Here is a 25879-nt window from a genome sequence, read left to right on the forward strand (position 1 = left end):
ACGCGGGGCTCGAACTCACAGGCCGCGAGATCATGACCTGAGCCGAAGTCGGCCACTCAACCGACTGAGCCACCCAGGCGCCCCTTAAAGATTTTTTAAAAATGTTTTTTAATGAGCTTTTGGGGCACCTGGCTGGTTCAATTGGCAGAGTATGAGGCTCAGGGTTGTGAGTTTGAGTCCCACATTGGGTGTAGAAATTAACATCTTTTAAAAAATAAAATTAGCTCTCAAATAAGATCGGTGAGAGACCTGAAAGGAAAGGGTTATGGTTCCCTATTTTATAATTTGGTCTCATGCTGAAGTTTCTTCTCAGCTAAACCTGGTTCATATACAGTAAGTTACAAGATGATAATCATTCAGGACTTAAGGATCTAGACTTCTGAGTATTGGTTGAAGGCAGCTACCATCTTTTGTCTCTGCTGCTTCTAGCACAGTTCCTATAGAAGAAACACATAATCATAACTCAGATGTTTGCTGAGTATTTAACCCCTCCCTCATCCCTTAGGATATGCTTCTGCAGTTCCTATTTCTTACAGTAGATACCACAAGTCCGCCTCTAATTGAAATGATTTTTACTCTTAAAGGGGTGATGGGTATGAGAACCCTGAAACCTCAGAAGTCAACGTACTTGCCTGGTTTCTGGCTTAAACCTTTGCAGACAGATCTGGTCCTTATCTAGGAATTTGGGGGGTGACTTTTCTGCGGACTTCCACATGCTAATTACAGACCTCAGACTCCTGGAAGTTAATGAAATCAGTGTGAATTGAAAAAGACTGAAAAGGGGCGCCTCCGACTTCAGCCAGGTCACAATCTCGCGGTCCGTGAGTTCGAGCCCCGCGTCGGGCTCTGGGCTGATGGCTCAGAGCCTGGAGCCTGTTTCTGATTCTGTGTCTCCCTCTCTCTCTGCCCCTCCCCTGCTCTGTCTCTCTCTGTCCCAAAAGTAAATAAACGTTGAAAAAAAAAGAAAAAGACTGAAAAGATTCCTTCCCACTTCAATCTTCCTTCATCAGTCTTTTATATTCAGGAGCTCTTCTCTCTTCTGGCTGTTTCTCTTTCCCAAGGTGTCAGCCTCTGGCTCCCTGTTGCCATGGTGACTCTCTCCTTCACTCTTACCTGGGCTGCCTCCTTTTCTCACCTTTTCAAGAGTTTGGCGTCTCCTCCCTTATTCCCTGAATTTGACCAGGAAACTAGGTCAAAGTTGATGGAAGTTTTTCGTGCAGCTTGTTTTCCAGGGACTGGTGGGGTGGAGCAAGGACAAGAGCCGGCCAGAGGGCAGGAGGGAGAGATGGAGAGAAAGCCTGGCTGTTTGTGTAAACAGCCTGTCTAATGGGACAAGAAATGAGAAGGGGAGAACCGGGAGAGGGTAGATAACTGACACCTGAGGTCTGTTAGAGATCTGATTCTCAAACAACCAGAACCTATGCATCTTCTCCTAATGCCTCAAATTCAAACTGCCCAATAGAACTTTTCTGTGATGATGGAAATGTTCTACATGCCCACTAAAATGGTAACTATTAGCCACGTATGGCAACTGAGCTCTGAAATGTGGTGGTGTGATTGATGAGCTGAATTTTTATTTTTGTTTAATTAATTTAAATGTAATTAGCTCCGTGTGACTGGTGACAACCGTATGGAACAGCGCAGCAAAATATGAGGAAGGAAGGCAGCTAGCTGTTCACTCACAGGAAACTCATCCTTCCCTTAGAGCACAAAAGGCTGCACTTCGACTTTCTTTTGCTTTTACACACATTTTCTACCTTACCTCAGGACATTTTCTGCATGTAGGCTCCTTTAAGTACGCTTCCTTGGGTACTGGCTCAGCTGCTTCTCCACTTAACTGGGTAGATTTGGGGTCTTCCTTGCCCGTGCTCTTCTCATGTGCCTTTTAATTACACGTGCAGTCATTAGAGGAGATCCAGTTCTTAGTATCATTTATTCATTAGGTCCAATCTGGTATATGAAGGTCTGAGAGGAGACAGCAAGAAAATGATCTAGAGGGAGAAAAGAGCTAGAAAAAGTAAAATTAACAAGGAAGGGGCAAGTATTCCATAACCAGGGTCCTTGGCTAGCTTGATACCTCTCAACAGACCAGAAACACAAGGTTGTAACTTGGGTTGAGCCACTGGGAGGGAGAAGTTTAGACAGATCAGTCCGAGCACCTGGTCAACAATCACATAGGAACTAGAGGGTATGGAGTGGGGTGAAGGAGTGTCTTTTGCCCAGTTCTTTCAACAGCCTACAGACTCCTTGCATTCTTTCCTTGGACTATCTCTAGGCGATGAAATACAAAAGGTAGATAAGGAAAATCTTTTACTGACCCTCCAATGGTCACAACCCCTGTCCCAAGCACCCTGATCTCAACAGTCCTGGACTAGAAGAGCAGAAATTTGTGTCTCATTCTTTGTTCTTACCCTTCATCTACCACCATTTCCTGAGTTGAAAAACACTCTGCAGAGAGGCTGCAACTCCAGGGCTACAGGTCCTGGCCCAAGATGTGAGTCTGGAGCCTAGAAAAAGTTCAGGGATCAGCCTTCCTGGAGAAATAATATAGAGTGGAGTTGAACTATCTCAATTCCAATCTTAATTCCACCATTTAACAAGCTGTACAAGATTGGGCAACTTGGTTAAGCTTTCTGAGCTACAGTTTGTTTACCTGTGAAGTGGGAAATAATAATAATACCTACCTCGGAAGATTATGGTGAGGATTTTAAAAATATACATGAAGTGGGGTGCCTGGGTGGCTCGGTCGGCTGAGCGGCTGACTTCAGCTCAGATCACGATCTCGTGGTTTGTGAGTTCGAGCCCCACGTCGGGCTCTATGCTGACAACTTGGAGCCTGGAACCTGCTTCTGATTCTGTGTCTCCCTCTCTCTCTGCCCCTCCCCCGCTCACACTCTTGTCTCTCAAAGATGAATAAATGCTAAAAAAAAATTTTTTTTAAATACGTGAAGTGTTAGAACAGGCAAACAAGTGCTTGTTATCTAAAATAAAAGAGGAGCCACGTCCACCACAATTGATTAGTCTTGATTAGTTCACTCCCAGGCATGTCTCCAAAATCGTTCTTCCTCTGTGACCTAGCAGAAATAAGGCCCGTTCTCTCTTTGCTCCCCTTGATTCCTCCTTCCTGTATTAAGGGAACAAAACAGTCTGAGAAGTCTCTGTATAGAAGCTGACTCAGCCTAGAGTTAATTGTGGTAGGGGAGAGGTTGGGACTCCCACCTCCAGGCCAGACCAGGTCCTCTGCACACCCTGCATCTCATATAGCTCAGGGAGCACTAGAGTTTTCTCTCTCATACACCCAGAGTGCTTCACAGGCCTCTGGATTAACTCTGTCACCTTCTGGAAATTAAGCTTTCTTAACTTTTCACTACACAACTTCAGGGGAAATCTTCCCACCGTTGAGAGACAGAAACCGAGGAACATACAACGGGCATACACTGCGACACTGCAGAGAACTCTCAGACTCCTTATTCAAAGGTAATGCATCTCATTTGATTTTTTTTTCCCTGAGGTGGACCAGACCAAGTGGCACAAAAGCTAGTGGAGGTGAGCCCTCTGGTGAGGCCCAATTTAGCCTATTTGGGCTATTTCCATCCTGTCTTGAGGTTTCCCTTGGCTTGACCCTGCTGTATTCTTTCCTGGGTCCATTCTGTAAGGAGAAAAGAAGGAACAGACTCTGAAGGCTGGGATTTTTCTGACGCCCAGTTGACTGGCCATCTCCAGGCAATGGGAGTGATGATGGGAGAAGAGACCAGACAGAGCATAGGTGCAGGATTGTGGGTCTCACATGCCTCAAGCGTTTGGATGCCAAGCAAGATCTATTCTCATTGTTGGGGCAATGGAGCTGCTACCTCTCCAAATCAATCAAATTGTCGGTAAACAGGTTCTCGGAAATGTCCTGGCTGGGCTGGGTGCCTAGCTTGGATATTTTTAACTTTCTGGACAGATAGACAGAGGAAGGATTTCAGTTGCTGGGAAGGGAGGTGGGGGGTTCAGGGGCGTGAGAACTGTGCTTCCCTTATATGATTCTGTGGCTGAAGACCCTCTCCACTTCACCTGTCTAAATTCTGACTTCCTCCTTCACCTGTCCACCTTTGTCTCCTCTTCTCCCATTTCACTCTACTCCTGCTTTTTCACCCTTCTCTTACCTTCCAACTCTGAGGAAACTTGGCTTTCTGTTCACGACCCCAAGATGTTTTTAGCTCCATATCCCCGTAGATCAAGGAAAGGATGCTCAGGCCGGGGCCAATGGTTCCTTTGCTTTTCTTAGAGAAAGGAGTAGCCTGCCAGGGACACCCAGAGGCTTCTCTTCAGTCCTACGTCTTCAAGCTCTCTTGCGGGACAGCTGCAAACTCCCTGCAGCCTCATACACCTCACTGCCCTGAACTCTTGGGAACAGAATCTGAGATCCTGGAAGCCCAGATGAGCCTTGTATATCTTTGGAAATTAGAAGAAATATTGGTTGAGGCCAGGAGCAGCAAACCAGGGGGCCTCTGGTGGAATCAGCCTGCAGCCATTTGGAAACCTATACAGTTTCATCCTAAAAATTTGAATTGGTGGTAAACAATTAATAACCAGATTTTACCAAAATCTGTTCTGGCTTCTCTTAAAAAGCATTATAAATGGATAAAGAAGATGTGGTATATATAGACAATGGAGTATTACTCGGCAATCAAAAAGAATGAAATCTTGGGGCACCTGGGTGGCTCAATTGGTTGGGCGTCCGACTTCAGCTCAGGTCATGATCTCACTGCTCGTGAGTTCGAGCGCCGTGTTGGGCTCTGTGCTGACAGCTCGGAACCTGGAGCCTGCTTTGGATTCTGCCTCCATCTCTCTGCCCCTCCCCTGCTCACGCGCTCTCTCTCAAATATAAAAAATAAAACATAAAAAAAAAAAGAATGAAAATTTTCCATTTGCAACAACGTGGATGGAACTGGAGGGTATGCTAAACGAAATTAGTCAGAGAAAGACAAATATCATATGACTTCACTCATATAAGGACTTTAAGAGACAAAACAGATGAACATAAGGGAAGGGAAGCAAAAATAATGTAAGAGCAGGGAGGGGGACAAAGCATAAGAGACTCTTAAATATGGAGAACACACAGAGGGTTCCTGGAGGGGTTTTGGGAGGGGGGATGGGCTGAATGGGTAGGGGGCATTAAGGAATCTACTCCTGAAATCACTGTGGCACTATATGCTAAGTAACTTGGATGTAAATTAAAAAAAAAAAATTAAAAAAAAAAAAGCAATTATATTTGGTAACAACCAGTCCACATTCCTTCATGGTATCAACCTGTTAGAACTGAAGGGACCAGGCAGGCTCTCGTTTGCAGTTAGCATCACGCTCTATCGTATTACACTCACCTGCTTCACTTCTTTGTCCCTGTCTGACTCCGGACTGGTGTTGGGGCTTAAAGTTGTTACCTCTACGTAGAGCTTCTCAAATATTTCCTCTGAGGGACCGCTAAAATTAGGGAGAATGAACCCTTTTCCCCAGGGCTTCTGGAACTCTCTAAAGGAGCCTGTTGGAAGCCAAAAATGTTGGCCAAAAAAAGTACCTATTTTATGTTGAAAAAGTGCAAATTTTGATTTATACTGCCCCATATATTTGTGTAGTTTTAGCATAACAATAATTTTACCTTCCTCTACCAAATCTTAAAAGTAATATAGACCCTCTGGAAGACATACCGTGTGTATTCTGCAATTCCAATATTCCTCGCTACATCACCCAGAAGTAACCCAAGTTGGTCATCACAATGCTAAAGACATGAGGCAAAGACAGACATGGAGAGAAGTCAACAAGAGGAAAAGAATATCAAAGACAATGAGTCTGAGTGATAAGCTCTTTCTGGCCCCAAGTCACACCTCCTGACCTGGCCCAGTCCAGCTCCTGGGAAGTTTGTAGACATCCCTGATATCTCTGGACAGGTGTTAGAGTGGTGGCTCAGGGTGAAGAGCAAGTCTCAAAATAGGAGCCAGGCCAAGTAAGGGAGAGGTGAGGGGCCAGGAGCAGCCAACTATGGTCAGACAGGAAAGACTGCAGGAAAGACTGTCTAGGGGTCAGGATTGACGCTTGGGGCCAGGAAGCGGAGGGCTAAGAAAAGGGCTGGTCAGCATTTGCCCTTTCTTCCACTGAGCCCATCTTTGTTTCACTTCCTCTTACCACTCATGCCTCAGAAAAATGAAGTAAAAGAGTTACCTTGACCTCTTTAGATGAAGGAATCTCCTTTCCAGAATAGCTGCATCTGCTGCCATAGCTGAGCAGAAGGAGGATGAGTACCAGGGCGTCTTTCAAACCCGTCCAAATGGGATTCCATCTGTTCTCTCCCCATGATGGGAAATACCCCAGATCTGTGTCCCTGACTTAGGTGAGTTTGTTCCCCCCATCATTTTTTTAAAACCTTTTTTAATTTTTTAAACGTTTATTTATTTTTTTATTTTTTTAATGTTTATTTATTTTTGAGACAGAGAGAGACAGAACATGAGCAGGGAAGGGGCAGAGAGAGAGGGAGACACAGAATCTGAAGCAGGCTCCAGGCTCTGAGCCATCAGCCCAGAGCCCGACGCGGGGCTCGAACTCACGGACCGCGAGATCGTGACCTGGCTGAAGTCGGACGCCCAACCGACTGCGCCACCCAGGCACCCCAAAGCAAAGATCTTTCTGAGGTGATACTAGGAAACTAGAACTTCTTATTTTTTGGCTTTCTGGTCCCAAGTGACCTTGAGGAAATAGGCTCTGTAGGAGAAAGTTCAATGGAGAGGGGGTCACCACTGGTCTGGCCAGATTAGCTAACTGAGCTATTCCTGTCTAGCTCATTCCTCCTCTCTTTCCTCCAGCCAGACATAATGATATGATGGGAGATGAAGACCTGCTCAACCAGCCCCTTCCTCTGTCAGAAACTTCTCGGTTGAACAGCTTCATTTGAGTCCTGGCTTGCAGATTGTGACCTTGACCTCTGCTGTAGGGGTTGTCACCTCCCTCGATAGTTGATAGAATTGCTGATGCTTCTACCGCTGGGGCTGAGGCAGTTTCTTGGAAAGGACTGGCTAGATGCCTGAGGTATCTTTAGCTTGCCCAGGCTGAAAATAGGTGGGGGAATTCTGAGGATGGAATGAGTTCAGCAACAGCTGGACACGCCCTGACCTTTGTTCTCAAAACCATTTGGACTCATGCAGGTGGGTCAACACCAGCTTGAAGGATTCCTGGCGGCTCTCTAATCCGAATTCTGTCTCACGCATGAGGAAACTGAGGTTTGCAGGCTTGTCATGACTTTCCCAAGGGCACAAGGCTGTGGAGTGGTGAAATTCCATAAACTGTAACTCCATAAACACATAGCCATAACCAGTGCTTTGCTCACTTGAGTCGGCAGCCTATCCCCTGGACTTAGTTCTCAGCCAGCCTACGCCTGCAGGCCACCCTTCCCTCCTTTCAAAGTCCAAACGGCAATAAAAATGAATTGAGGGAAGTCATTGTCTTTTCCTCGCCAAACCATGGGTGCCCTGTCCCCCTGACATCTGATCTTCCAATTCCCTTGGGTCTCCACCCCCATCTTCTAAACTACACATTGCATCCAGGTTTCCCATCCAGCCCTCCCTCAAAGCACCTGAGTCCCTGTGAAGTTTGGAGACTCAACTCTTAAGCTTCCGGCCTAAGGTGGGAGGGGACCAGAAGCTAGGGATGGAACGTAGGGTAGGGGAGGATAGGATTCTTGCTGGAGAACCCACTCTGCCTGGGGCCAGCACAGGCCTGGCTGTGTGGGGGGAGCCATGTGTTCAACATAAGCAGGCCCTGGCAGGCAGGTAGCACAGCGCTGAGCAAGCACTGTGTGGGCCCTCTCTAAATGTTTGCAATCGGAGCCTCAATCTCTAGCTTCTCAGGTGGTCCTGCAGAGAAAGAGCAGTCCTGACTGGTGACTAGACCTCAGGCTTCAGCCTCAGCCTGCCCGTATGGAAAGTAGGGGAGAGGTCAATGGAAACAGTCAAATTCCGCCTGGAACGGCTCTGGAATCTGGGGAAGCTGCTAGATCCCGTGTCTCTGGCTTTGTTCATTTGTTCAGCAAGGTCACCTGCCAGGAGTGGCAGGATGCCAGCTAGGAAAGAATCCAAGAATGGTCTGATCTTTCTGACTTTGTTTGTGAGGCAGTACAACTGAGCCCAAGTGGTCACTCCAACCTTTGTCCTCCTTTCTCCCGGGAAATGGGAAAAAATGTATTGTACATAGAGGTGGGGGCAGGAGTGCGCTCCAATCCTCCTCTACTGTCTTTTGTCTAGACTCTTTCAGGGTCCTAAGCTGGCATTAGGTGGGATTTGAGGGCATGGCTGTGCCCCGAACATAGACACAGATATAGCTGATCAGGTAGGACTGGTATATGTGGTGGGGCGGCTGCAGGGGCGGGAGAGTAAAGGAGATTTTTCAGTGTCTTTTATGTTTGTTTCTTGCTGATTTCTCCCCACCAACAATCACAGGCTAAAGTGTGACTATGGGAAACCCCAGTGACAGGTCCCCTGGCCCCTCCCCCACACATTCCACTCACCCAGCACCTTGGAGAGCTAGAAAAAGAAACACAACAATCACCACAAATTGCTCAATAACTGTGGAATGTTCTCTTTCAATTCCTGTTTCCTTTTCTGTTCTCTTGGCTGCCTCTACCTTAACACCTATTATGGCACCCCAGCCTGACTTTCAAGGTGCTTTCCCTCAATAGATTCACAGTTCCTGCTTAGTTTTTACAATGGGGGTAAGAAATGCCTTACATGAGATTGCCAGTCTCTATCACTTGATGCTGTATGGAATTCAGTCGGCCTGACTGGATATGGTTGGACAATTTCTTGAAGGCTTTCCCACACCCCCTCCTTATGACTTTCAAATGTTTAGTAGGGTCGCTATGACAGCATCCCAGCTATCTGTGCCTGCCTCCTTATTCAGTTCCTATTCTGGACACGCAGCTCGCCCGTGACTGTTGCATGGACCAACTGTCTGGAACCAATCAGCTCACTGAGGGCTTCCTAAGAAGCCAATCAGAGCCTAGGGAAGTGACCTCACCCCAGGGAGAGCCGAGTGGGTGAGGAAGCATCTCTCAGAGCTGAGCTGTGAGTGTCCCTAAGTCACTCCCCTCCACCCCACCCTCCTTACTTCCTGTAAAGCAATACCGCCTACCCCCTCCACCCCAAGAAGGGAGTGAGAAAGACTAACTACCTTCCACAAAGGAAGAACCAAAAGAGATACTGCAACTCAGCCACAAACAGCTTCAGGAAGTGGAGAATGGTGGCTCCGTCTGCACAGACACATCTTTCAAAGCGGGATCCCTCGGGTCTGGAAGAAGGTGTGCGCTGGGGAGGAATCGGCACCTCCTCCCCACTCCCTCCCCGCACCTGGCTTTCTCGACTCTCTCTCACAAAAATAGCTGTAATCTTTCCTTGTAAACAAGGACGAGATCAAGGTCAAGTGTGGGAAAGAGAGGGCCTGTGTCCCTGTTGAACACACGTGACAAGAGACGATCCTGTCCTGTGGCCTGAGGACCAGAGGCTCAGAAGCGGGCTGGTCTTACAGGGCGTGGGCCGTTCTTCTCTACTACTCACTCCGCACAGCCTCATAGATGAGTTCCTGAATGTTCCTTGGCAGGGCTAGATTGGGAGTATGTGTCCCGCCACGGGAGTGGGACGGAAGGGGTAGAGGACAGGAAGGCTGCAATGCCAGTGTGTCACACTGGACTCTGACAGGCAACGGAAAAATGCCCCAACTAGGCCATTCCCTTCTTTTCGCCAGGCTTCTCCCATCAGGCCTCACCCTGGACAGACAGACAGACAGACAGACAGCTAAAAACATTTTATTTAAAAATATAAAACTGGCCTTACTCCTCCTAACTGCATACACCCCCAATTATCTTCCACTACAAAAAAGTGCGGGGAGTGGCACGTGTACAGCTGTCTCAGCTCTAAAAGCCCAGTTCTTCTTTGACCCTTCCTTCTTTCGTACAATTAAGACATTGGTCCTTTGCCCTTTCCCCGCAAGCTATCAGAGGTGACACAAGGGTAGAAGGAGGGGAAGGGTGGAAAAGAGAACTATCTGTCATCATTCTCCATTCCTACCTCCAGGGCCAGTTTATCTGGACTCTAAGCAAATGATTTGCTTGTCCACAAAACCAAGTAATAGCGACAGTTACTTCTGTATCTTCAATCAAGAATGATGTGAAGGTCTGCGATATTGTTCAGGGTCCTTCTTCAGTATATAGCCTCATCCATATTGTCATCACTGTCACCCCCAAAGTCCTCTCCATTGTCAAAATATGACATGATGTAATCAGTTTCCTGAAACAGAACAAAAAGAAGTCAAAGTAGGCACGTTTTCAGCATTCTCCTTCCTCCCAGTGTGTCAGCAGCCGTCCCCCTCCTCCCACCCTTAAACCATTCCAGGCCTGGGAAGTCCCTTGGGGCTGCCACTTGCTCTTGAGAAGAGCCTGGGGGCACATGAAGTGGAGGGCGCTCTCCCCTGGGGGGACATCTCCTCTGGCTCTCCAACCCTCTGGAGGAGAACAACCCTGGTGGATGGAATTGAGACTCCCAGAGCTTATGAGAAAGAGAGGGGAACTGAGGGTGGAAGGAGAGCCCTCTCACCTCTTCATGTTCTTCTTCGTCGTACTCCTCTTCTTCTTCCTCTTCCTTCTCTTCTTCTTCTTCTTTCTCTTCATCTTCCTCTGAAGTCACTTCCTCCTCCTTCTTCTCCAGGGTCTGATGTAAAGATGAACAGAAGGAGAAACTCGGACTCAGCTCAGAGAAGGGAAAGAATGAGGCACAGATGGGCCAAAGGACAGGGAATGGGGCTGGGACCCAGGTGGTCTCTCTGCACATTTCCTCCTCACCTCCAGTTTCTGTATTGTTTCTTCCTTATCTTCTGTGTTCTTGGGGGGCCTCTTGGGGATTAGGATGGTGGTCCCTGGTCAGGGAATCAAAAGGTGAATCATCTGAGAGCAAACTTCCTTGTTAGCGGTCCACCCCACCCTCTTGCAGAGACCATGTCACTCTGCTGCCCTCATGTGGCCACATGGCACCCAGCTACCATACTGGGTGGAATGGGCAGGAACTGGGACGGCAGGCAAGATCACCAACAGCCTTGGCCCTCCAGCTGATGAAGGAAATCTCTCTTCTGCCTCCTTTCCCCAGATATACTCACGTTCCTTTTGTAGCTTCCGCACTCGGATCTTTAGCTCACGGGGTAAACGTCGCCAATCTGGGAACAGTGGGAACATAAAAGTCAGTAAGACCCTGCCTGGGGTCTCCTGTGAATAACCAGTTTTAAAGGAGAAGTAAGAGTCAGGATAATGGTGAGGAAGGAAGGGATTGGGTCAAAGTTACTTGGAACAAAACTGTGGCTTGGGTGCCTCCAGGGAAACGGGGGCTATTTGATAGGTTTTCAGGTAGAGTCTGAGAGTGTTTGGGAGGACATCTAGGGCTCCAGTGTGTAAATACTGTATAGAGGGGAGGAGGGGACACAGAAAGGTGGATGGGCTGGTGGCTTGTGGCATCTCAAGGATTTTAAGAAAGGGCAGGCAACGAAAGGGCCCATCACCTACCAGGGTTCCAATCGATGGCATTGTCAATCGGCCCTGACATCTGATATTTGTCTGAGTAACGCTCCACATCTGAGGGGTCAGAGGCCAAGGGTCAAAGTTTTATCCTTTCAGAGCCCTAGAACAGGGTTGTTTCTGAGGACCCAGCCCTCTCAATACTCAGGCACTGTCTGTTCCCCAAGCTCAGAGCCCAGGGGATCATCTTTAACAAGGACCTTCAACACTCATCGATGTTGTCCCTTTGCCACCCCAAATTACAATGTTTTGTTATCTCCCTTAACCCAAAGGCATGGCTATATTGAGAGGTAGTGTGATATGGTGGAAGTACACTAGAGAGCAAGAGACTAGGGCTTCAGTCTTCCCTTTACTCCTTGTTAATGGGGCTACCAGGCAGGCCTTTCATGCCTCTGAGCTTCAGCTCCTAAGGCTTTAATCAGAAAGCTCTGTTTGTCAATATACTCCAACCCTGCACTTCCACACCTGTTGGTAAATATCCAGTATCCCAAGCCTCCCAGCGACTCCCCTTCTCCAGTCCCTCCTGGTCTCCCTGACCTCTCTGTAATCCCGTTAAGCTTAGGAGGGCTTCTCAGAGACCCGTGTGTGAGACTCAGAACAAACCACGGATAATGCATTTCAAATGCAGGGGTAATTGTTACGATCTCCCCAGTCAGACAGCGAGCTTCCTGTGCTGCTTCTGGCCTCTCTGGCCCGCAGAGTGCTGTGTACAGGGCACTGCTCATGAAAGGCACTCGGAACACGATGCTAGCGTTCCAACTGACCTCTCTTGGGGACAGCTGGCCGGATGAAGTAGGGGAGCTGCCTCATGGCCCCTCGTAGCTCCTGCTTCAGTGCCAGAACATATTCCCCTTCCTCTCCTGAGGGCAGAGGCACTGGACGGAACTCCAAGGGCTAAGGAAGCAGGGGCAGTGGTCAGTTCAGGGAAAAAACACTAGAGAACAAATCTAGAAGGGTCTCTCTCCGCCCCCCCCCCCCCCAGTTCAATCCAATGCTCCCACTGAACAGAGGGCCAAGAAAAATGTGGGGAACAATACAGTATTTTGAAAGCTGGGGAGCTGAGAGTATGAGAAACTACCTTGCCTGGGAAACATCCCATGTGAGTTGGAAGCATAGAGACAGAAAGGGGCAAGATGAGTTTTGTGATGGCCCACAAGGAATCCTGGATTATATATAGTCAGCCAGGGGCACACGGGAGTCTTAGGAAGGGGGGCAGATACTCACAGGGAAGAGTGGAGAAGGCTGCAGGGTGGGTGGGGGAAGAGCATCCCCCTTCCCAATGCCCACAGCCTCCATGTTGAAGGTCAGCTGGCCCCGGCCACGACCCCGGCCCCCACCCCGACTGGCCATGGTGGAGGGGGCCTGGGTATTCAGAGATCCAGTGAGAAAAACCTGATAAAGACAAAAACAAAGAGAAAAGTATGGTAGAATGATAGGAAGCCAGGGAGGTGCAAGACACTCAGTCTTTTCCCCTGGGGCCCCCAAAAACCAGTGTAATTCAACAAATGTTGACAGGAAAGGCATTGTACCAGGCAGCGTATTTCTGGAAATACAGACGTGGATGAGACATAGTCCCAACAGGACAGATAACTGCAAAGTAGTGTAACTCCAGCACAAAAGGGAAAGTGATTAGACCTCTGGATAAAACTTCCCTCCATCCCTAAGGTAATTTGGTATTTGTCACTGTCTGCATATTGCCACCTAATCTTTGAATTCTTTCTCTCCCTGGCTTTCCACACCCAACCAGGCCCCAATTCAATCCAATGCAGTGAATTTCAGCAAAACATGTATTAAGCATCTACTATGGGGGATAAGGATAAGTGGTGGGAGGTGGTGGTGGGGAGAACCATTACAATCAATTTATTTTTTTGTAATACCACTTAGGAGCACTTAGAATCTTAGAGTTGGAAGGACCAGTAGAGGCATCTAGTCCAAAAGCCCTCCCAACCTAGTACTCCACTTTGTAAGTTGTTAATCATTTCACTTCCAGTGGCATTTTCTTTTTTTTTTTTTTATTTTTTTAATGTTTATTTATTTTTGAGAGCAAGACACAGAGTGCAAGTGGGGGAGGGACAGAGAGAGAGGGAGACACAGAATCTGAAGCAGGCTCCAGGTTCTGAGCCTGATGCGGGGCTCAAACTCACAAACCGGGAGATCATGACACCTGAACCGAAGTCGGATGCTTAACTGACTGAGCCACCCAGGCACCCACAGTGGCATTTTCTTAAAGAGAGGGTGTCTGTTCTCCCCCAAGGCAGCCCACCCCACAGTGATAAACTCTGATGAATCGAAAGTTCCTTCTGTTACTAGAAGTAGCAGAACTCTGCCTGTTGTCATCAATCTTAAGGGACCAGTCAGAGGCAGGTAGGATGGGGGGTAAAGTTACCAAATGAAAATGAAACTTGTAAGAAATGATATCCCAGTGACAAAGAGCACACCTAGCACCCAGATCTTGGTTTCTAAGACCATTTTCCAACAAAAAAAGACCCAGGGCTTCTTGGAGAAATGGCTGATTCTAAGGGCTGGGGCGGGAAATACCCAAGGCGAGCCTGAAGCATCTTCTAGTGCCAGAAAGTAAAGAAGCACTCAAAACAACAACCTACATACATTGGCAGGCTATGTCAAAGGGGCATAAGAGTCTACTGGAAGAGATCCCAATGGCCAAAGAAGAATTTGAGCAATAAAGTAGTATTAAGTTATAACCCCAAAGTATAAAATAAATATCATGAGTCCACACTGATAGAAAGAAATGATTAAATAAGTTAATACGTGGGGGAGACAAGACAAACCTCTTGTGTAGAATTCCAAATAAATTATGTAGATTCCACGCTAAAGAGGGGGAGTAGAACTTCCCACTCCTTAAGGGTGGACTATATATAGGGAATTTTGTCCAATTCAGCTTTGGAAAGATGGGGAGCGGTATAACTCTACAGTGGAGAAAGTGGACAAACACTACTTCAGTCAGGTGACCAAGTTCGACATCAACAATATTAAATTACACTGCTAGTATGTGCCCTTAATATGATGGGATAAGGGAGAAATCTAGGGGGACTGGGATAATGAGGGGAGGCTTGATGAATCACAAGATTTCAAGTTAGGAAGAGCCCTCAGAAATCATGTATTCATTCATTCATTCAACAAATTTTTATTGAGCATTTACTATATGCCAGACACAATGCTGGACAATGGGGATCATAGTGAATCTTCTACTCTAGACATGTATCCTTCCTCGGATAAACCATATTTAGTAAATTGTTATCTAGTTTCTATTTAAACATCTTTAGTAAGAGGAATCCCTGGCTCACTTTGCAAGTCTTCAATTAATAATATTTGTTCTTCAATTAATATCCAAAAAACACTCTAAACAAGAAATATATAGTTCAACAAAATGCACTCAACAAAAGATTAGCTGGTGAAAAAAAGATTTAGAAAGGTGTATAAAGAAATCTATTTTGTCAAACACACACATACATACTTTCTTCATGTATGATGGAAAAAAAGTTGTTTTTGAAGGCTATACACTGAAATTAATATTGGTTAATTTGAGGTGATGGGTGTTTGCTTTTTGAGGGGTTATGTGTATTTTAACGTTTGTTTTCTATACTGAAAGGTATTTCTTTTGTAATAAGAGAAAAATAATCATTAAAAAATTTTAAAATATACCAACAGAGTAGTAGGTGAGATTAACAACATGTAGCAGGAAGGAGAGGGTGAAAAAATGTGTGTCTGAGGAATTTGGAAAGTTTTAGGTCCAACAAAAAATGTGAGGAAAAAATAAGAAGTTAGCTAATAGGTTAAATTGTGATCTGATTGAAAGGACTTATCAGGAGAGAAAGGATTGCTAATGGACACTAGAGAAGAAGTAAGAATTTGTAAGCATGTTTTCAGGCCCCTTCAGGGGAAAGGACACCAACCAGCTGGTTTGGGTATAATTCCACTTGATAGACCCAGTTCTGGCAGTGGGGACGGGAGCTGTTTTGATTGCAAAGCAGTAAGGAGTCAAGAAAAAGCTGTGAGCTTTGAGGTTAGACACATTGAATTCCATTTCCACATATAACCAAGTGGCCTCCAAGGATGCGGGTAAAAAAAAAAAAAAAAAAAAGAGAGGAAAAAAAGAAAAAACTTTATTTAATTGAGGCAATAAACTGGTGGTTGGTTGGGAAACTGAACCATCCATCTCAACCCCCTCAGGTCAGGAATCTACCATGAGTTTCTATTCTTTAAGATTGTGATTGAATCTAAATTCTTGAGGATATTTAGGGTCTTCCATAATCTGGTCCCAAATTGCTTTTTCTTATCGTCAACCCTCCCTAGAGTTCACCTGTGCACTCTCCTTCCCCCAAACAACAACATCTCATATACATGACACTCATTCCTATTTATGCCTAACTGTATTGTGGTAGAAGTTACTAAGAAGCAGATTTCAACAAAATACAGAAAAACCATGACATCAAATTTAAGAAAGGCAGTACGTGTAGTCGTTAAGAACATGGATTTGAATTCTAGTTCTGCCATTTCCTAGTTATACAACCTACAGCAATTTATTTAATATCTCTAAACCTGTTTCCTCATCTGTAAAATGGGAATAATAATAATAATAATAATAATACCATCTTAATTCATTCAAAAAATATCTACTGAGTGCTTGTTATATGCCAAGCACTGTTCCAAGTGCTAGGGACATAGCAGTGAGCAAAACAAACAAAAACTGCTATATCAATGGAGTTTAAATTGGTGGAGTTGTCAGTATACAAATATTTCAAGCCATGAGACTGGGTGGGATCCCTAAAGGAGTGGATGTGAACAGAGAAAAGAAGAGATCCAGAGATTGAGGCCTAGGGCACTCTAATATTTAGGGTTTCCCATATTTCTGATAAATAAAACAAGGAGTTAATACTCTTATTATATAAGAACTCATGGACATGCAAATGAAAAAAACATACCAATAGAATAAATGTGCAAAGGACATGAATAGGCAATTGATAAAATAATGATCGACAAAACCATTCTTCACCTACCAAATTGACAAACACTTAAAGAATAATCAGGTTGCCACAGTTTTTTTGAGATGGGACACTCTCATACCTCATTGGAAGGATTGTCTTTATACACAGTATTTCAGGGGAGCAACAGCCTTTTAAATGTTCATATCCTTAATCCAGTAATCCTACTTTAAAAAATGTACCCTTAAAGATGTCATCACATATATAGTCAGACATGTAAACATGTCTAGTCATCAAAGAGCTATCCATGGTAGCAAAACTTCTGAAATAACTTAAATGGCTCAACAAAAAAGTGAATGGTTAAAAAAAAAAAATCAAATATCCACTTTAGGCTATCATGTAGAAAGAAAAATGACTTCAAATAATACTTAAAGGCAAAAAAAATGTTCACTATGTACAGTGGAGGGAAATGGGATAAAAATTATATTTGTGGTATAGCCTGATTTATGTAACACACACATGTATACGTGCAGAAAAGAAATTGATAATAATAATAATAATAATAATATAATAATAACGGTTAACCCTAGATCATGGTCATGAAATAATAGACATTTTTATCTACACCTTTATGTGTTTCCAATTTTTTTAGAATAAATGTATATTACTTTTTAAATCAGAAACCAAAGGGAAGGTACCTGGGTGGCTCAGTCAGTTAAGGGACTGACTTTGGCTCAGGTCATGATCTCACAGTCCGTGAGTTTGAGCCCCATGTCAGGCTCTGTGCTGACAGGTCAGAGCCTGGAGCCTGCTTCAGATTCTGTGTCTTCTGCTCTCTGTCCCTCTCTGCTCGTACTCTGTCTTTCTCTCTGTCTCTCTCAAAAATAAATAAACATTAAAAAAAAGAAAGAAAGAAACCAAAGGGGATGGTTTTTCTTTATTTTTAAGAATGCTACCACCAGGACAGTGCTCCTTCTTTTACAATGGAGGTGAGGAAGGCATTTCGTTGAGCTACATATTTGTTTAGAATATTTGTTGGATATTAACTGAAGAACAAATATCCAAAAATGGGATGACCTGCAAAGTGAGCTAGGGAGTCTTCTAACGAGTGATGTTTAAGTAGAAGATGGGTAACAATTTACTAAATATGGTTTATCAGAGGAAGGACGCATGTCTAAAGTAGAGGATTCACTATGATCCCCATTGTCTAGCATTGTGTCTGGCATATAGTAGATGCTCAATAAATATTTTTTGAATGAATGAATGGATAGATGGATGAATACATGATTTCTGAGGGCTCTTCCAAACTTGAGACCTGGTGATTCATCAAGCCTCCCTTCACCATCCGGGTCCTCCTAGCTTTCTCCTTTCTCTGGACTGTGGGAGCAATTGAATTACAAACCACTAATTTAAGAGATCTTAATTAGATACTGTATTGTATTTTATTGCATCTTTTATTAATTGTTCCCTAATTATGCTAGGAGTTTAAAGTCGGCCTTCGCAATCAATTCCATTCAAGTAACCTTTATTGGGCACTTTGTATTGAGTACAAGAACCTGCCTACAAAACCTTATATTCTCAGAAGAACAGAGAAATATTAGAGACCACACACTAAGTGCTCTAATAGAGGTACGCATAAAACGTTACCTTCAGACTGGGGAACAATTAATTACGAAGGAAAAAAAAATAAAAGGAAGAAGAGGTGGTCCAAGAAAGCTACAGGTAGGAGACAATATTTCAGCTGATTCTTAACAGATAACAGGAGTTTGTCAGACTCTTAGACAAGGGAATAATGATAAAATATTCGGGGGAAGCTGATGCCGTAACAAAAAGTCAGAGATACAAGAGTGAATTTTCTCACTTTGTGCTTTAATCTGTCTCCCCTATGCACGAAGGAAAACTGCAGTTCTCTGTATAATCGGTACAGCAATGGGAGCCCTGAAGAGAAAGGGAAAGAAGAGTAGGAAACCAGAGGGGGCTGATCCAACAGGCTGCCGGAATGCGTTGTCTATCTATCTCGCAGCGTGGCCCTGGCGAACTAGTTCGGGAGGTGTGGGACAGAACCAGGTCAGCGCTACCGGGACGGAGCCTTACCTGCTGCCCCTCCCCCACGCGGAGCCCACGTCGCAGCCAACTTGAAATTTGCAGGTCTTCCTCTAGCTTCTGGCGCCCTAGCTCCGCCTCCCAGGGCTTCCCATTGGTCAATTCTCCCGGCCAATCTAGGAGAAGACCAGGAGGGAGATCCGCCCACTTGAAGCCGAGGAGAAGGAAGGAGGGGGAGAGTCAGCCAGAACCCAGGCTTGGGAAGCCCGCCGTGGCGCGGAGAGAGGGTTGCAGAATCAACCAGGGCTTGATTATTTCCGACCTCATCTCAGATGGCGGAGCTCCTGGCTAGCGAGAGTTCACGCTTAGAACTCGCCGAGGGACAGTGTTGAGAAAGCTCCCACAGAGAAATGAAAGGGTTGTTCCTTAGGGATCGCTCTTTTTGTGACTGGGGCTTCACAGCTCGGCCTCCCCTCCATCACTCCTGCCTTCCCTCCAGTCCTACACGGCTTCCCTCCAGCACCACCACTGAATACTTATTTTCTATTATTTTTTCCCCCTGTGGTTTGCTGCCATGTCTGTGAGAAGATGAGCGGAAAGTTTGGGGAAGGAAGGATTAGGAATTAGAGAACCAGAGTTGGGGAGGCAGGGAAGAAGCCCAGTGTTTCCTACATTTTCTATTGCCTTCCAGCTCCTCCTAGCCCTTGCTGAAGGGGGGCATGGTTGGTGGGAGGGAGGCGGAGAGGAGCCCTATTTTCATTCACATACACACACACACACACACACACACACACACACACACACACGGAAGGAATTCAGGGGACATAAAATCTAGGAGTTAGTCAAGAAGACTATCCCAGATGTCAGAGAAAATGGGCCTGGGAGTGAAGCCTCTTGACTTGGGAGGCTGTAGATCCAGCGGGAAGTGCCCCGTCTTTGGAATAGGACAGAAACAGAGCTGTGAGGTTTTGAAGAACTTGCTTAACTTAGGTATCAGTTTCTTCACCTATAACAAGGAGATAAAAAGGAGATTCCTACCTTATAGCATTGTTGTGAAGATTGGAAATAATATATATGAAGTACCTGGCACATAGTTGGTGTCCCGTAAATGGTGGCTAATAAAAATGGGTAGCTTCCCAGCAATATTTCTCTTCCTCCTTCTCCAGGAACATTATTTTTAGTATCTTGTGTCTGGTGGCCGCCAGTATGAATGATCTCAGGTGAGTTTTCCAAATCCTTGGGATTTTTTTCCCCTCATCTTCCACTTCCCTGATGCCTTCCAGCTGGACACAAACTCATTCCTAAAATATGCAGATGGAAGCTATGGTAACCATGGAGACAGGGCAGGTGGCAAGGAGAGGCAGAGACAGACAGCAGAGAGAGACGGGTTACAATTGTGACAGATAGGCAGAGAGAAGACATCAGGAGCCATTGGACAGAGACCTTCAGGCAAGATGGAAAAATAATGACAGTCTAAGAAAGATTGATTGTAAAGAGATGCAGTGAGAAAGGATGTGTTACAAGGGTCCCTCTTCTCTCTTCCCCTTTTCTCTTTCCCTCTCCCCCTCCAAGAATGTGGGGAGGAAGGCATCTGGGAATGCCCCCTGGTGTACCTAAAAATGACCCCGTATATTCATCCACTTTCCTCACACTTATCTGAGATCTGTACCAGGGAACTGAGGTTCAAGTTTATCTGTGCTGTGTGTTCCGTTTAGGAGGAGGTGGAATGAGGATGTACCGCTGTCTGGCTCCAGCTCCCCCTCACATGTAAACTACAAGGAGGCAACCAGATCTCTTGCTTCTCTCTGTGCAGTATGGACTCCGGCTGTGGATTCCAATCGCCTCTCTCCACCTCTCTGCACAATGTGCCATGTGCTGTGGGTAGCAGGTCAGATCTGGCGTACAGGCGCGCATAAACACATCAAACGCGGAAAATGGGGCTCTGCTCAAGGAAGAATTGGGATGGTCCCAGTCTGGATCGCGGAGGAGTCTCCTGAGGAACATTTAGGTTTGTTGGGGCTGAGGGGAGGTCGGCTCAGCAAGAGAAGTCAGGATTGGAGCCTCTAGGTTTTGAGGATTTTTGTGTGCATGGGTGGGGGAACGGTTTGGTGCCCGACGCCCCCACCCGCAGAGACCAGGCTATAAATAGCAAGGCAGAGCTCCGCCCCCCCCCCCCCCCCAGCTTCTCTCCTCCCGAGCCGGCGCCGTGCCCGGGGCGCACCGGGAGGAGGGACCAGGATCCGGTGCCGGGGTGCAGATACTGACACCAAGGGAATCCAGGTGCCCCTCCCCACGCCATGTGGGCCCCCGGGAACCCGGTTCCGCCACCCCGGCTGCCCCAGGGCCCTGGCCTCAGTCCTGGCCTCTTGGAGATCCTGCGGACATTCAGGTATCTATTTGGGCGCACAGCCTGGGAGGGAAAGAGCAAGGAGTGATGGGGAACATAGCAGGGGCAAAAGAAACCCCCAATTCTCCCCCCACCCGTTTTAGGTCCCAAATGCAAGCTGCTTCCCTCCCCCCACTCAATTTTTGGGGCTGTGGCAACCTAAAAGAGGTTAGGAATGGGAATTATGTGTGTGAATGTATGGGTGCATGTGTGTGGGTGGGCGGCGTTCAGCATCCTAGGAAGGGGTATTCCAAGTGCGGATAAGAAAAGGGGGATGCTGGAAAGGTCTGATAAGCCGTGGGGTGAGGGTGGGGGTGCGGTATCCCTGCGCGTGCACGTACGCATTTGCACGCGCGCTCGTCCTTCAATGCGGGTGCACCCTTCCCACCTCCTCAGGCATGCGCTGGGGGGAGGGGGCGGCTCAAAGGCATGAGTTAGAGGAAGGACTGTGTGCCGTGCCGTAGAGATCTCCCCACGCCGTATCTTTCCACCGGTGCCTCAGTTTCCCTGCCTGAATCCGTCAATAAGATCTCTCTCTTTCTCGCAGGGATTGGCTTCGCCACTGAGCCCTCAGGCTTCCGCCAGCCACCACCCCCACGCCCCTAGACACCCTCGGCGGGCCCCCGTCCCGGCTTCATTGGTGCTTTCGCCCCAGCCGCAGCTATGCTGCACACCGAGGGCCACGCTCTTCTTCGGGCCGTGGGTCAGGGTAAGCTACGCTTGGCCCGTTTGCTTCTGGAGGGAGGCGCCTACGTGAATGAGGGTGATGCCCAGGGTGAGACTGCGCTAATGGCGGCCTGTCGGGCCCGTTACGACGACCCCCAGAACAAGGCACGCATGGTACGCTACCTCCTGGAGCAAGGCGCTGACCCCAACATCGCAGACCGCCTGGGGCGCACCGCGCTCATGCACGCTTGCGCCGGGGGTGGGGGCGCCGCCGTGGCTTCGCTGCTCCTTGCCCACGGTGCAGACCCCTCAGTGCGAGATCACGCGGGCGCCTCGGCGCTTGTCCACGCCCTGGACCGCGGGGACCGTGAGACCCTTGCCACGCTGCTGGACGCCTGTAAGGCCAAGGGCACGGAGGTCATCATCATCACCACCGACACCTCTCCCTCGGGAACCAAGAAGACACGGCAGTATCTCAATTCCCCACCGTCCCCGGGGGTGGAGGACCCGGCTCCCGCTCCTCCTAGCCCGGGGGTCTGCACTTCGCCTTCGGAAATCCAACTGCAGGCTGCAGGAGGAGGAGGAGGAGGAGGAGGTGGAGGAGGAGGAGGAGGAGGAGGTGGAGGAGGAGGAGGAGGTGGAGGAGGACGAGGGTTGCTGTCCCCTCGCGCTCAGGAAGAAGAGGAGAAGCGGGACGTATTCGAATTCCCTCTTCCTAAACCCCCCGATGACCCCTCCCCTTCTGAGCCGCTCCCCAAACCACCCCGTCACCCTCCAAAACCACTCAAAAGGCTCAACTCCGAGCCCTGGGGCCTAGTGGCCCCTCCTCAACCTGTCCCGCCCGCGGAAGGGAGGCCGGGGATCGAGCGCCTGACCGCCGAATTCAACGGCCTGACCCTGACCGGTCGACCCCGTCTTTCCAGACGTCACAGCACTGAAGGCCCGGAGGACCCGCCTCCGTGGGCGGAGAAAGTGACGGGTGGGGGTCCTCTCTCTCGCCGAAACACTGCGCCAGAAGCTCAGGAGTCCGGTCCCCCTGCGGGGCTGAGGCAGAAACTGAGCCGCATGGAGCCGGTGGAGCTCGATACTCCCGGGAATATTTGCCCCGACTCGCCGGAGTGCAGCCGCTTGTCCCTGGAGCGCCGCCGATACAGCGCCTCCCCGCTGACCCTCCCTCCAGCCGGCTCGGCGCCCTCGCCGCGCCAGTCCCAGGAGAGTCTGCCTGGGGCCGTCTCTCCCCTGAGCGGACGGAGGCGGAGTCCCGGGCTGCTGGAGCGGAGGGGCTCGGGGACGTTGCTCCTGGACCACATCGCGCAAACGCGGCCTGGTTTCCTGCCTCCGCTCAACGTCAGCCCCCACCCTCCCATCCCCGACATTCGCCCCCAACCCGGAGGTCGGGCGCCTTCGCTGCCCGCCCCTCCCCAGGCGGGGGCGCCAGGCTCTCCTAGGACCAAGCGCAAGTTGGTGAGGCGCCACTCGATGCAGACTGAGCAGATCCGCCTGCTAGGGGGCTTCCAGAGTCTAGGCGGGCCAGGGGAGCCAGGGCGCTGAGACGAGTGAGAGGAGTCAAGGAGGGTGGGGATCAGGACCTTGATGGGACAGGTGGGAGAACCAGCTCACACACACACCACGGACATGGGGGTCTCTTGCATGTGCTCACGGGCACGGTGCACGCACACATGGGTAAGAAAGTGTCCACAAGCACAGTACTCTTATTCACAGAAAAGGGTAAGTACTCTATTTACTGGGCATATAGACACATGCATTCATGTGCTGGTCACTTCACATGCATATGGGAATTACTTGTGTACCCATCCATAGGAATGGCACACACAGGGCCACTTGTGCTAGGGCCCCAAGTGGGTCCCAAACTCACCTGCATTTGTTCAGAAGCAGTAGGGAACCCCTACTTATGGGTAGTATCCAGTCTGTTTGCCCTCCTGCAGAAGCAATCCCCTGCTTTCCATGTATGCCCTGCAACACAGCTCGTTCATGCCTTTGCACACTCTGCCCTCTTCCTGAATATCCCACTCCCTTGTGTAGGTCTTGCTTCTCTCTCCAGGCCTGGCTCCTTTCACACCCTGCTTCCAGCCCTAACCACTTTTCAGGATATCTTCTTCACTTTCCTTAGGGGTTTCCTGCAGCGATCCCCAGCCTCAGTTCTGCTGCTGCCCTTCTTGCTCTCAGCTTTACTTCTCAACTTCCTGCCTTTTATTCCCATCTAGCTCCCCTAACCAATCAACAGGTTGTCTCATTTTCCCAGGGAGTGGGTCATGGGCTCTACGATGCAATCTGTCCGTCTGAGCTTATGAACACCCCCACAGGTAGAAGTGGGGAGTAGCCCTAAATCACTCCTCTCTCCACTTGACATATCAAATAAATGTGTTCAGAAGTCTCTGTTTTGTCACTTCTGCCTGAGGGTGTGGGATGTGGGGAATGAGGAACAGGGATGGAGGGTGATGCTAAGCATATCTATAATGATCTAGGGGATACTTAGAGGTTACAGCCACCTTCTTTGCAGGAGACCAACAGACCAACTGGGGTTGCAGAAGAAATAGTGTCCCATGTCCTGAAGGTTTTAAGGCGTTTGGCAGACTTTCACTTGCCCAGTCTCCCCTATGTCCATCTTCAAATTCTTTAAGATTTCTCCAAAAGTATATCCTACAAAAAGTACTTCCCTCCACCATCAACACATATATCCCAGTAGATTAACTGCCCCTCTTTCAAGCTTCTTATTTTGTGACTATTCCCAGTTATTCCTTGGGGGTCTAATTTTCATCTCACCGGTGCGTTTCATCCATTTTTTTTTTTTTCTACTTCTGACTTTCATTTCCCCATCCTGAGCCACTGCAGGGGGGTGGATGGAGAGAAGTATAGCTTCACCTAGGTAAAAATGGCATGATGGTCTACTGACAAAGGATGTGTAGTGTGTGTGTGTGTGTGTGTGTGTGTGTGTGTGTGTGTGTGTAAGAGTAATCAGAGGAACCCAGCCTGACAGGTCATGTACAAGGGTAATTGTCTTAATCTGTCCCCTTAGACTTCTCGGTTTTCTGATTTCTGCATATCTTCCAGTTCTTCCTCGCTCTAATGGGAGGTTAAGGGAGCGGCCCATTCCACTCTTCCTTACTGTTTCTCCCAACTTAGAATAGGTGAAGTCAGAAAATTACCTAACGATGTGTGGTATAACTAAAAGGTCAAAGTATTGGGAATCAGAAGACCGATGTTTGAATCCCTCTTTGCCATCTCCTAGCTTTAATTTTGGGCAATGTATCTAGCCTCTCTGAGTGTCCGTTGCCTTATCTGTAAAATAATAAACTCTAGTTAGTCATTGTGATTAAGTAAGACACTGCACTTAAAGTGCATTGCATGGTGTCTGACGTAGAGTAAGTGTATGCTCATTAAATGTCCTTCCTTGTTTTAGCTTCCCAACCCGTTGCATGTGATCTTGGAAAGGTAGAAGTGGGGAGTAACTCCTGAGTCTTGTTTCCTCATCTGCATCTATGAAATGAAATCGTTGGACAAATGATCCCTAAGAATCCTCTCACTCTGTCTACATACAATTCTCCTCAGCCTGGCATCCGGGCCTTCCCCGCACCCAAGCCTCGCCCCCGGGGTCTGACTTGCTTTCCAGGACTCCCCACAGGACTCCCAACGAAGCGCCCAGGATAAGCTTCTCCCTTAAACAGAGTATCGCTTTGTCTCTTTGCAATTGGTTGCTCAGAACCTCCGCCCTCCTCCCTAATTTGCCTATGGCGGAGTGGAGCCCTCCAGCTCCCGCCCAGTCTCTGCTGATTCGTAGAGGACCTGGCTCGTCCCCGCCCCCGCTTGACTGACGGCGGGGCTGCGGCACCGCCTCAGTCCCTGGGCTCTCGCTGGCGGGGGGTGGCTGGGACCTTCAGCTCGCCAGGCTGGCAGGGTCGGGGCCGCTGCTCCACCGGCGGACGGGATGGAGACGATGCGAGCACAGCGGCTGCAGCCCGGAGTGGGCACCAGCGGGAGGGGCACTCTGCGAGCGCTTCGACCCGGAGTGACTGGGGCCGCGGCTGCCACCGCCACACCCCCGGCAGGCCCCCCGCCCGCACCGCCGCCCCCCGCGCCGCCCCCGCCACCCCTGCTCCTGTCCGGGGCCCCGGGGCTGCCGCTGCCCCCGGGCTCCGCCGGCAGCCCCGCGGTGCTGCGGGAGGCCGTGGAGGCCGTGGTGAGGAGCTTCGCCAAGCACACGCAGGGCTATGGCCGAGGTGAGTGCGGGGGGCCTGC

The 25879-nt window shown here is 48.4% G+C and overlaps 3 protein-coding genes across 7 annotated transcripts in view; 2 read left to right on the forward strand and 1 right to left on the reverse strand.

Moving 5' to 3' along the window:
* Positions 1-9813: 9813 nt before the first annotated feature.
* POLR3GL (RNA polymerase III subunit GL) lies at positions 9814-18722 on the reverse strand. 2 transcript variants are annotated; one of them, XM_040462515.1, is made up of 8 exons: positions 18622-18722; positions 12809-12976; positions 12349-12478; positions 11573-11641; positions 11173-11229; positions 10862-10935; positions 10617-10730; positions 9814-10310 (listed from the first exon to the last, which is right to left on the reverse strand). In XM_040462515.1, the coding sequence occupies exons 2-8, from the start codon at positions 12932-12934 to the stop codon at positions 10224-10226; spliced, it is 657 nt and encodes a 218-aa protein (XP_040318449.1). In that variant the 5' UTR covers positions 12935-12976; positions 18622-18722; the 3' UTR covers positions 9814-10223. The 2 variants fall into 2 exon arrangements, with proteins under 2 accessions (XP_040318449.1, XP_040318450.1); XM_040462516.1 differs by lacking the exon at positions 11573-11641.
* Positions 18723-20481: 1759 nt separating this feature from the next.
* ANKRD34A (ankyrin repeat domain 34A) lies at positions 20482-24017 on the forward strand. 4 transcript variants are annotated; one of them, XM_040462512.1, is made up of 4 exons: positions 20482-20578; positions 21061-21124; positions 21504-22241; positions 22275-24017. In XM_040462512.1, exons 3-4 carry the CDS (start codon positions 21620-21622, stop codon positions 23171-23173), a joined length of 1521 nt encoding a protein of 506 aa, XP_040318446.1. In that variant the 5' UTR covers positions 20482-20578; positions 21061-21124; positions 21504-21619; the 3' UTR covers positions 23174-24017. The 4 variants fall into 4 exon arrangements, with proteins under 4 accessions (XP_040318446.1, XP_040318445.1, XP_040318443.1 ...); XM_040462511.1 differs by lacking the exon at positions 20482-20578 and adding an exon at positions 20776-20959; XM_040462509.1 differs by lacking the exons at positions 20482-20578; positions 21061-21124 and adding an exon at positions 20776-20959.
* A 1447-nt stretch (positions 24018-25464) lies between these two features.
* LIX1L (limb and CNS expressed 1 like) overlaps positions 25465-25879 on the forward strand; it is a 19945-nt gene continuing 19530 nt past the window's right edge. Inside the window, exon 1 of the mRNA XM_040462514.1 lies at positions 25465-25860. Coding sequence (XP_040318448.1) covers positions 25569-25860 — 292 coding nt within the window. The 5' untranslated portion in view covers positions 25465-25568. The remainder of the gene's footprint in view (positions 25861-25879) is intronic.

The sequence above is a fragment of the Herpailurus yagouaroundi genome, unplaced genomic scaffold (genome assembly GCF_014898765.1).
Source record: "Herpailurus yagouaroundi ecotype Mexico unplaced genomic scaffold, PumYag 322, whole genome shotgun sequence".
Classification (NCBI taxonomy): Eukaryota; Metazoa; Chordata; class Mammalia; order Carnivora; family Felidae; genus Herpailurus; species Herpailurus yagouaroundi.